At 41.5% G+C, this 12044-nt stretch overlaps 1 protein-coding gene across 2 annotated transcripts in view; it reads left to right on the top strand.

Annotated features, from left to right (window-relative positions):
- Positions 1-2674: 2674 nt before the first annotated feature.
- KLF8 (Kruppel like factor 8) overlaps positions 2675-12044 on the top strand; it is a 55405-nt gene continuing 46035 nt past the window's right edge. The window contains exons 1-3 of one of the 2 annotated variants that reach the window (XM_030934549.1): positions 2675-3656; positions 4004-4052; positions 11856-11929. In XM_030934549.1, the coding sequence (XP_030790409.1) occupies positions 3591-3656; positions 4004-4052; positions 11856-11929 (189 nt within the window). In that variant the 5' untranslated portion in view covers positions 2675-3590. The remainder of the gene's footprint in view (positions 3657-4003; positions 4053-11855; positions 11930-12044) is intronic. The other variant, XM_010385997.2, reaches the window with a different exon arrangement.

The raw sequence follows: 12044 nt of genomic DNA, 5'->3' as shown, positions 1-12044 counted from the left end.
CTTGAAGGAGAAATGTGGACTAATAGGCTGTGTGCATACAGTGGAATTGAGGGTTCCTCCACTGGAGCCTTTTAGAATGGATGTTCTCATTCCACCTCCCCCGCCCCCAACACCCAGCATTGTTCTTGATGAAGCACAAGTGCTCAATACATTGTATTGACTGAATGGATGGAAGAACAGATGAGAAAGGATCTTGGGTTTGTTTTTCCAAGTTTCACTAACTTCAAGTTTTGCAAAAACTGAATTTGCCATCTAAGGTCTAAGTTTTCCCCACAAATAAAGTTGAGGCAGTATTTCTAAAACAAACAAAAAACTAGAGCTTAAAATAAATTTGTTAACAATAAAGACTTTTAATAAAATATAAACTGTTCAGCTATCTGTGTGTGAATCGACCTTCTTGAAAAGCTATTTCAGACTGAATAAGTAACTCGATGACCTTAAGGCACACCCACTGTATTCAGGGCTAGTAGTGGCTACTCTTTTCAAAATGTTACTTCAGCAATCTACTCATTTTCATCTGCACGTCACAAAAAAATGCATTTATTATTGATATAAACTGCTTAATGTATTTTACACACTTGAATCTAAGAGAAAACTTTTCAGCTTTGCTCAAAATAGCTTTCGCTGTAGTGGTGAGAATCCTATGTTGGATAATACTCCCCAAATTTTATACATTGAAAAACAAAGGCTCCAAGGAATAAAGTAAAATTTTCAAATGAAGGCGTAAAGAGTTGTACACTTCTCTGTATGATTCCATCTCAATATATCTTACCTTGTAAGCTTGGCAGGGGTGCAGGTGGTGGTGAAGAGATATAGTGAGATAGAGAGTTATTTATGAAACCCCTGCTACAGGGACATTCTTTTATGAAACAAATACATACGCATATGTATTTATTTAACCTCTGTCACTAAGTTTCCTCACCTGTAACATGGGAATAGCAATAATGTCTACCCATAGGATTATCAGAAGGATTCAATGAGTTAATATACATAAGAGGCTTACAACAGAGTTTAGTACACAGTTAATGCTCAATAACTATTATTATTGTTAATAATAATATAACCTGGCATCCAAGTTACAGAAATGAGATCACCTGGTGCTTCAGCTCAAGGACTTTATAGTTTAGTAGGGGAGGCAATTATACCAACAAATATGTGCCCCGAGGTAGAGAAGGGTGCAGAGGAAGCAATGGTCAGTTTTGCCTGAAGAAATTAAGTAAGGAGGGGAGATGACCTTGAGTTAGTCCTTTCAAGAAACTGGACAGATTCATTGGAAAGACATGCAAAAAAGAAAAAAAATGGTGGACAGGGAGCTTCGTCTATTTCAGTCAGAGAAAGTAAAGCAACCCAAGGCATAGAGATTAGAAACAGCTTGGAATTCCCAGGGATTTGTAATCCAGGTAAAGCCGAGGAGAACAGCAAAATCTCTCCTGTTTGAGAGGTAGACAAAGGCCAGATCACAGCAGGTTAAAGGATGAGTTCCAGGGTGCTGCCTTGGATGTATGGTGGTGCCATTCAGGTATTTGGTGAACTACAGGAGGAAGAACAGAGTGTTTTGGGGAAAGGAAGGTAGATGAGATGCACAGAAGACATTCAGGCAGAAATATCAACTAAGCAAGTGGACCTATGTGTTCAAAAGTACTGGGCTGTGGGCCTCCGTTTCCTCATTTTTTTCTTAAATAAAGGGCACAGAGAATATAACAGTACCTAGTTTCCAGGGTTGTTATTGGGACTAAATGAGGATATGATGAATGTAAAAGCACCTGGCCCAGGGACTTGCCCATATTAGGTGCTGAATATATGGCAGATATTATTATTTCTCCTGTCTCTTTGCTTTTCCTCCCTCTGCTTTGTTTCTTGTCTCTCTTCTTTTTCCTCCTCTTTAAAAGAATTGTGGTAGGGAAGAGGCACTGAAAATGGGCTGTGGTTGCTTGTGACTTCCTGGCCTCCCATTAAAATGAGCTAGAGAGAGACTTTCAGGCAAGTGTAAAGAAATCCTGGAAACATGGCTCCTATCCTGTGGATTCAGCTTTACGGGGATCTTCGCCAATGCCTGGCTGAGAGGCGGTCTCAGGGGGTTGAGAACTCTATTCTTAGAGGTCTAGTATCTGGGAGACTGAGAAAGCCTTTCTTAAGTCTCCCTGCTGGGCCACGCTGTATTCACAGATCATCTTCAACTCCTTCTTCCCCACCTACTCCTTCGCCCTCACCTCCTCGGCTTATCTCTTGCTAGAAAATGCACCCAGCTCCAATCTCCGTTCCTTTTAGCTTCCTCCCTGAGAAGACACTGTGACCTCGCTGTCCTTGCTCGTGTTACCATGGAGAGGTAGGAGGATAAATATCGCTTCCAGTTGCCAGCTTTTTTGTTTTCTCCTTTCCCCATCCTTTCCCTCCTAGACAACCTCCAGCCCCAATCCCAGTACCCGTTTCACCACCCTCCCCTGGAGAGTTAGCATAACCAGAGTAAATAGGTAATCAAGCAGTGTGCTTGCAAGCCTTAATTTTGGGACAGATAAGGAACTGAAATTAATTGGAATTATACCTGCCGCTGCTGAAGGCTGAGGGAGGCGGCCGCCGGGGGCGAGGCCAGCTCTCTCGGCCCAGGGCCCCGCCCCACCCCCTCCTTCCTCCCTCCTCCTTCTCAGCCCCACCCTTCTCCACCCCTCCCACTTTGCACTCTCCTCTAGCAGCCGCCTGTCCTTTTTAAGGAACTCCACCCTAGGTGGAGTCCTCACGATAGTCACACCTCTCCTTTGGGCCTAGCAGGGCCAGAGAAAGACGGAATCACTCCACCCACTCAGGTTGCCCAGAGAACACTTTAGGTTCTGACCTGCGTGGGGCGCGAGGTCCCCCGTGGGGCAGCTAGGTGCCTCCAAGGAACCCCGCCCCAGAGGACCCACAGGAGTTGCTGCCATTTTTCGCTGAAGCCCCTGCCCTGGGGCTGGTGTTCTTCTCTATGATTACACCAATCGTCGGCGTTTTTCTCCTCCCTTCTTTCTTTTTAGGAAGGCGCTGGGGTGTGCGGCGGCAACGGCGGCGGTGAAGGGATCCTCTTGTGGTATCTCCTCGTGGGTTCCCGGCTTGAAGGATTTTTTCTCCGCCTCAACTTTGTGTTCAAGTAGTGCTTTGGGGGTTGGGTTGGTTTTCATAGCCCCCACCCCCGGCCCTCTCCTTTTAAAGGGTGTGTGGAGTTCAGAGGATGGGTGGAGAGCGGGTTTGGCCGGAACTGAATTGGTGGAGGTAAAAGGGGAACGGAGGACCTTAAGCTCTGGCCACTTCGGCCCAGCGAACCCACTTTATTTTTGTCCAAGGAAAAGCTGCAGGGGGAGGATTCTTTTTAGAAAGTCTACTCTGCCGGCCCCTGATTTTGGGGTTGGATGCTTGAGAGCTTTGTTTCCCTTGTTCAGAGAGTGGCCCAGCTGGGTCTGAATCGACTCCCTCCTCCCATTTCAATCCCCTCCTCATTTTCCAGCCCGGAGAAAGAGGGGAGTGGGGGGCCAAGAACGAGAAGACGGGAGCGCGTCGCCCTGCGCGATGTCAGAATGGGGCGGGTGTGAGGGGAGCAGTTCTCTTGCGATCAGCTCAGGAGTATGAGCCTCCCGGAGGACGGCATGAGTTCTGGACACTTCAGGAGTCCTCAGCTAGTGACATGGTCGGTAAGTGACTCTGGGACTAATACCCACCCACTCCAGCCTCTTTCTTTTAGATTCTCTCCCCCTCCCAGCCCCCCTGCTCCCACCACACACCCCACTTGAGGTTTCAGCAGTGGGGGCGGGAGCGGAAGGTTAAGAACACTGTATGGAATCAAATGAAACTCAAGGGAAAATGACTTTGCTGAAGGGCTGGGCAAAGAGGAAGAGGGGCTAAGAAGGAGAGGAGAGAGCTTGGTGGAAGAAGTGAAAGGGGGCAAGAATGGATGATTTGTCTAGTCTAGTCTGCCCTGGCTCGGCACTCCCAATACTCCTTAAGCAGTAAGGATTATCTTTGACTTAACCCCACACAGCTAAAGTCACAACCAGAGAGAACAGGATTCGCAAGGCCAACGCTCCCAGGTAACTCCCTGAAACCATAGCGGGTACCTAGAGAAGCTTCTGAAAAGAGGGAGGAGGGGACAGTGGTTTAAGGTGCAAAGTTAGGCTATTGGAGGCACAGAGTGAGGCCTGGAAGCAGCTGCAAGGGAGGAGCTGCTTTGGGCGTGCCAGCTCTTTAAGGAGGGGCTGAGCTTGGTTGAAGAAGGAAGCCGGAGCGTAGGCTCTGCTCCGGCCCTTTAAGACGTGGCCAAGGCAGTTGGTTCCTCTGTGTAGGTGGAAGACTGATTGGGCCGAGTTGCTGTGATTGCTGAAGTGAATCCATTTGTTCAGCCACTTGGCGGAGCTGTCTTTTTGTGGTTTTTTATTGTTGTTGTTTGTTTGTTTTTAACCCTAAGAATTTGGGAAAAAATAAATCACATCCAAACAGGTGGCCAAAGGCGCGATGTCTTGTTTCTTTTGGTATTGTCTTCATCGTGAAGAAAGGCATTTGTTAAAGCACCTGTCATCCAGTGTGGTAATAATTGAGCAAAAAGAATAATCTTTAAATTTGGATTTGAAACTGACGGAGATTGCCATGGTTTGGGGTAATCTGCTTTGAAACCCTAGTATCACCACTTATTAGCTACATCACCCTGGGCCTTGCTTTTCTCTTCCATAGAATGCAGATTAGTAACTCTATCTCAGTAGATATTCGGGTGGATGAAATATCTTGTGTATGTGGCAGAGGCTGCCACTTGTATCTTAGTTTAACTTACTTTTTCTACTCAGTTTGGAACTCTTTTTCTGGAGCACAGCTGATAAAATTAGTGTTTTTCTGTCCTTAAAACACCTTCCAGATGTGGTAAAAGGAAACAGGAAGACTGAATTAGTTTGTCCAAAGACGGAGGCTAGAACACAGATTTTATTTGCTTCTGATTTAACGTTGTTTCCACTAGACTTCATCACTTCTGAAAGAAAGGGCTACTGGCCTGCCTTTCCTCTCATTCTTTGGGCAACTTAACCAGAATGATATAACCAATAGGACTTTTGGACAACAGAAACAAGTGATTCATAAGTGACCTCATCCCATTCTTCAGAGTTATGGGGAAGCCCTTATATGAGAGTTGTTTCCCTTGTTCATACTCTGCTTAACAATAAGATGGTAATCATACTAGATGACCATCTATGTCAATCATTCTAATCAAGTTTTGTTGCTGGGGACACAGAGAATGGGTGGGGAGCAATGTCTTCAGGTAAGCCTGGAGGGCAGGCAGGCAGAAAATGTAGGAAGAGTAGAAATAATAACTTCAAAAGTAAAAATGACAGGTGCATCTATATAGTCCACCCTCACCCTCAGGAGCTATACATCCCTCTTGTTTAGACTTTTCAGGACATATTGGAAATTGGGGAAAACACGTGAAACAGACTACCATCACCACTCTCATTGTTCTAATACATGCATTTCTGAGATGGGGTTCTTATTAGCTGAGTTAAATGAATTCCAATAACCAAAGTAGCAAACAGAGTCTAGTCATCTTTGATCTTACCAAATTGTCTGTGTCTGGTATGGTGGGGGGTGTAGATGATCTTCTAAGATCTAGCTTTACATTGCCATGATTTTGTGAATGAAGGAAAACTTGATTAGGATGATTGACATAGACGATCATCTAGTATGATTACCATCTTATTGTTAAGCAGAGTATGAATAAAGGAATAACATTGTGGTATTGGGCTCATTTGTTTATTCAAAGACAGTATGAGATCATGTTTGGTATTCTTCCTGAATTTTTTTTTTTTGGACACGGTGTTTCACCCTTGTTGCCCAGGCTGGAGTGCAATGGCGTGATCTCGGCTCACCGCAACTTTTGCCTCCCAGGTTCAAGCAATTCTCCTGCCTCAGCCTCCTGAGTAGCTGGGATTACAGCATGCACCACCACACCCAGCTAATTTTGTATTTTTAGTGGAGACGGGGTTTCTCCATGTCGGTCAGGCTGGTCTCGAACTCCCAACCTCAGGTGATCCATCCACCTCGGCCTCCCAAAGTTCTGGGATTACAGGCGTGAGCCACCGCGCTCGGCCTCTTCCTGATTTTTATATGCTAATGTTTACTATCCTCAACTGAGTTTCATCATTTAGCCTCAGTTTCCTCCTCTCTAAAATGATGTGGTAATTTGTGATTATAATGTAAGTAAAGCATTGAACCCAGTGCCTGATATCTAATATGTTTCATAAGTTGAGGGTCTCATCATTTTTGTTATTTAAAAAATTTTCTTTTGTTTAAATACTGCTGTGTGTTTGCAGAAGTGGAATGTAGACAGGAAGCTGGATTTAAATATCTGAAAGATGCTAGATGCTCTGTATAATATACTAAAAGATGTTATCTGTATATTTAGACAAAGTAGATGTGATGTGGGCAAACCAAGCTCTAGGATTATTAAGGAACAATAACCTAACTCAAGAGCCCAATCCAGATATTTCAAATCACTAGCAATTTGACATTTTTTTGTAACCTCACACTCACCATTTCTAATATACAGCCCATCATCACCTCTGGACTCTTCACTCATCCCTCATTCAAGACTCTTCCCTTCACTTCTCTGGTTCTGCAACTTACTATGACCATAGTAATGGTGAACTTATTTAAACTCTGTACTTTAGTTGTCCCATCTGTGCATTGGGGATAATAATAGAAACTACCTCATAAGGTTGCTGTGAGGAATAAGTGTGTTAATTTTGTAAACACTTAGAAGGCGGCATAAAAGTGAAGCAGTGGGAAAATGTAGCTGTTGTGGTATTCATGTCCCGTGCTCAAATGCTGGCATTAAACTTTCCCCTCTTCCTCATTTTCTAATTTAATTAGATGCTCCTGAATAACCTTTCTACTCACTGCCTGAGCAGTGGCTCAGGAGCACCAAGACAAGGCATCCTAGAAGAGTCTTGGACCATTTCAGTTTGTAGAGCTCCAGAAAGTGAGATTAATGCAGTAGCCAATTCAACACTACACATCTATTCTAGGATCTAGCTACAAGATTAAGGAATAGGTATGTTATTGTTCTTTTAGCACCAACTGTTATGTATATTTATCAGAACTAGTTTAGCAAACAAGAAATAAATATATTCACATCACATCCCCGCCCATTCTAACTGACGATGAAACAACCCCATCATTGAACACATAGGAAGAAACAAGAGATGGAATAATTAGCTCCAAATAATCAAAGTTAAATATATGCTCAGCATCACGTAGACCTTTCTGAAGACACTATATTTGTGATGTACAATATTTCAAGAAAAATGGTAAATAGAAGAGAAATGCAGAAAAAAATGAAAGAAACTCTAGAGAAATAATCAATTTTTAAAAAATAAAATGGAACTGGATCAAGAAATGGAGATGATTACATCTGGCAAAAAGGGGGACAGGGAAAAAGAAAACTGGCCTGATAATTGTCTTCAAAGGCACATGTTAGGTATTTGGAGAAAGCAGAACTGCTATGTCATTTACAGGACATCATGCTTAACTTGAAGGGGAACTTTCTGATGGTAATCAAGTCTTTACCAAGTACCTACTAAATAGCCAACACTGTAGTAGATATTGTGTGGGAAGGAGGGAGGAGGTACTACCAGAAGGAAGAAAACAAACTTCATGGTCTCTGGCCTCTATCCTCAGTAAATTTGCAGTCTAGGTCAGATAGAGAAAACTGGCAGCCCGCTGCAGATGTTGGCCTGGTTCTCACAGTGATGTTAAAGATTAAAACAGAAACATCTAACCAGAAATGGCTGTGACATTCTTAATTGTCAGCTCTCCCTGTTATACTATTTAACTAAAATATTTGTGATATAGGAGGGCCAAGAAGTATTTTTCAGGCTCCTTGATTGTTGCTATTAAAGCATTTGAAGATGGGTAGTTATAGTTCTGGATATGGCTCTATCTTCCCGCATTTCCATGATCATTCATTCCTTTATTCACTGGACATTAGTACATAGTATATAGGAGATGCTCTGCTAAAAGATAGGGATACAAAAAAAAAAAAGGAAAAAGACTAGGTAACTATTGAAGGGCTCACCTGGTGGTGGAGGAAACAGACAATTCTTCTTTGTGCCAGGTACTGTTATAAATACTTGAACATATATCAACTTGATACATCCTCATAGTAACTCTGTGACCTGGTACTATTATTATTCCCATTTTACAGATGAGAAAACAGACACAGGAGGCTGGAAAAACTTTGCCCAACTTCTTACTGTTAAGAAGTCACAGAATCAGAATGTGATTCTAGGCACTTACTCCAGAGCCCACATGTTTTACTACACTTTGATAGCTATGTGGAGTATTTACCAGAAGGGGAAGGAAATGACTAAGAAATGATAAAGGGCTAGATTTAAGAGATATATCTGTAGGAGAATTATTATAGCTGATAACCAACTGGCTGAAGATAGGGAGAGAGGAGTCAAAGGTGTCTGGCCCCTAGGTTTTTAGACTGATAGACTGGGTTTATGGTGGTGCTAGAAATTAAGATTAGAAATATAAGAGGTGGAGCAGGTTTGTGAACTCATGGGGTACAAAAGTCCTATTTGATACACAGGAGAGATTCTTTGGGCCAGAGTTCAAGATTCTGATAATCAACAATCATAATGGTGGTGATAATAGCTAGTTGAGAGTGTTTTATATGCCAGGATTTGTTTTAAGTGTATTTATGTGTACAGTTATTCATCATAGAGCGTACTAACGTAAACCTAGATGGTATAATCTACTACAACCTAGGCTATATGGTATAGCCTATTGCTCCTAGGCTACAAACTTCTATAGGATGTTACTGTACTGGATACTGTAAGCAATTGTAACATAATGGTGTGTATTTGTGTATCTAAACATAGAAAAGGCACAGTTAAAATATGGTATAAAATATTTTAAAATGGTGTACCTGAACACCACTTAACATGAAGGAAACTTGCAGAACTAGAAGTTGCTCTGAGTAAGTCACTGAGTGAGTAGTGAGTGAATGTTAAGGCCTAGGACATTACTGTACCTTACTTTAGACTTTTTAAACAGTGTACACTAGGCTACACTAAATTTATAAGCAATTTTTTCTTATAAATTAACCTTAGCTTACTGTAATTTTTTTAGCTCAAAACACAAATCCTGTACAGCTGTACAAAAATATTTTATTTCTTTGTATTCTTATTTTATAAGCTTTTTTCTATTGTTAATTTTTTTTTTTTTTTTACAAGTTTTTGTTTAAAACTAAGACACAAAGACACACATCAGCCTAGGCCTACCAGGGTCAGGATCATCAATATCACTGTCTTCTACCTTATATCTTGTCGCAGGGGTAATAACATGCATGGAACTGCCATCTCCTATGACAACAATACCTTCTTCAGGGATACCTCCTGGAGGACCTGCCTGAGAATGTTTTATAATTAACTTTTTTTTAATAAGTAGAAGGAGTACACTCTAAAATGATGATAGAATGTATGGTGTAGTAAATACAGAAAACAGTAACATAGTCATTTATTATCATTGTTAAGTGTTATATACTGTATATAATTATATTGACTGACGGCACAGTCAATTTGTTTACACCAGCATCACCACAAATACGTGAATAATGCTTTGCACTGTGACATTACAGCGGATATGATGTCACTAGGTGATAGGAATTTTTTAGCTCTGTTATAATCGTATAGAATCATTGTCGTATCTATGAGAACACTTGGACACAGGAAGGGGAACATCACACACTGGGGCCTGTCGTGGAGTGGGGGGAGCGGGGAGGGATAACATTAGGAGATATACCTAATGTAAATGGCGAGTTAATTGGGTGCAGCACACCAACATGGCCCATGGATACTTACATAACAGACCTGCACGTTGTGCACACGTGTACCCTAGAACTTAAATTATTAAGAAAAAAAAAAGAATCATTGTGGTATCTATGGGTCATCGTTGACTGAAATGTCATTATATGGCCTATGAATGTATTAACATGGAATGTTCACATTAACTCTGTGAAGGCAATACTGTGTTCCCCTCTTTTGGCAGGTGAAGAAACTGAGATTCATAGAAGCTAATATAGTTTCTCAGAATCACTCTGCTTCCTCAACCCTGCTGTCTTTTAATCCATAGGAATCGAAGAACAGATTGGAGATGGCTCTCTTAAGTTGTACTTGCTAGAAATAATGAAGCCTGTTGAAGGTGTTGTGTGAATGCAGAGGGAGAATCGAATCTTCTCCACTCCTACAGATGTTTCTGGCAGCAACAAAGAAAGCTCTCCTGGCATTTTGGTGCCCCCCTGTGGGCTGTATGAGAGTTACCTGACCTCACATTCTTTTTCCACCATCACACCTCCTTTTCTTGTCGTAGAAATCAGAAAAAGCTTAGCTACCCTCTCCACCACCTCTCACTTCATAGTTAATTACACCTCAGGCATCTTTCATGCATAAATTCTCTAATTTTCTTTCGTTCTTTTCCACTCTTTTCCAATTTCTGTACTTGAGAAAACACATTCCCTCACTCTCCATTTCTGTCACTGTCATCAAAAACCTTCAGAAATTAATCACCTACCATGTACCAGGCAATGTTCTAGGACCTTGGAATACATTAGTGAAAAAAAACAAAGATGAAAGTGTCTGCCTGCAAGGAGCTCAGATTCTATTGGAAGTCAGTTTTCTACTATTCTTATTACTTACTACAGTTCCTCCATTAACCTGTTACAAGAGAAACTTTAGACAAATTACATTTAACAATTTAATTGAGCAAAGAATGATTCGTGAATCAGGCAGCCCCCAGCAGAAATAATAGATTCAGAGCAACTCTGGGGCTGCCATGTAGTCAGATAATATTTATGGACAGAAAAAGGAAAGTGACATCTAGAAAATGGAAGTGAGGTATAAAAACAGCTAGATTGATCACATCTCAGTATTTGCATTATTCAAACACTTCGAGCTGTTGACTGCCTGTAATTGGCTGAAAGTCTGTGATTGGTGCAAGAGTAGGTTACACTCTGTCTACACATCCAGTTAGGTTATGGTTCATTATGGATGGGGAAACCTTTAGGCTGAACTTGAAATATGTAAGGAGGAAGCTTTAAGCTAACCTTAATTTAACAAACCCCACCCCCAAGTTCCATGGGAGCCTTAGGGCTTTGCAGAGGATAGTCTGAAATCTTTTAATCATAGATGGACAAGTTGAGGCTTAGGAAAAAAAAAAGGCCTTGCCAAAGATTACGGGATGTGAGTGCTCCACATCTAACTCCCAGAAAATCTGGTTGAGGAAGAAAGCTAGTAGGTGCTTCTAGTATGAATGACTGATGGTTTAAGGCAGCTGAATTAGGTCACCAGTTGCTTTTCCATAAGAGGAAAAACTAAAGAGGAAAGAGAAAACTGTTTTTATTACCCCACCTGGCTTGTAGATTTAAGAGACGTAGACAGATAAAATAGGTCTAGAGAGATTTGGCCTTGACGTGTAAATAAGTTCACTGGGGTAAATATATATATAGGAGCTTAGAACTTAGAACTCCTTCAAGCAAGAACTAGACCAGGAAGGTAGGATACTGAAAACTGTAGCTATGCTGATGTTCCTATGAAGGCAGAGCGTGTTGGAGAAATAGGAAGAAACAGATTACCTGCATGCAGTTTGGTGGAGGGGAGTGGCTAATATTATTGGGGAAAAGTTAGGGCCATCTTGATGAGTAAAATAAATCAGAATGTTTCAATGGCTTATCAGTATCTAGTAAGTACTGAAAGATAAAGGTCATAGAGCACACATAACATTAATGGCATACTTATGCATATAGTGGGTTAGATTTTATTCTGAAAGTTGTCTTTTCCTTTTCTCTTTTCCAGATATGGATCAACTCATAAACAACTTGGAGGTCCAACTTAATTCAGAAGGTTGCTCAATGCAGGTATTCAAGCAGGTCAGTTATTAGGAAAATAGGGTACTAATATTGGGCCATAATAGTATTGAATACCTGGTAGTGATTACAGAATTTAAACTCATTTTTCTTTCTATTACATGTTTGGGGATTGAGA

Source organism: Rhinopithecus roxellana, chromosome 7, assembly GCF_007565055.1.
Source record: "Rhinopithecus roxellana isolate Shanxi Qingling chromosome 7, ASM756505v1, whole genome shotgun sequence".
Lineage (NCBI taxonomy): Eukaryota > Metazoa > Chordata > Mammalia > Primates > Cercopithecidae > Rhinopithecus > Rhinopithecus roxellana.
The sequence above is the reverse complement of the archived record's forward strand: the minus strand, read 5'-3'. Positions and strand labels throughout refer to the sequence as shown.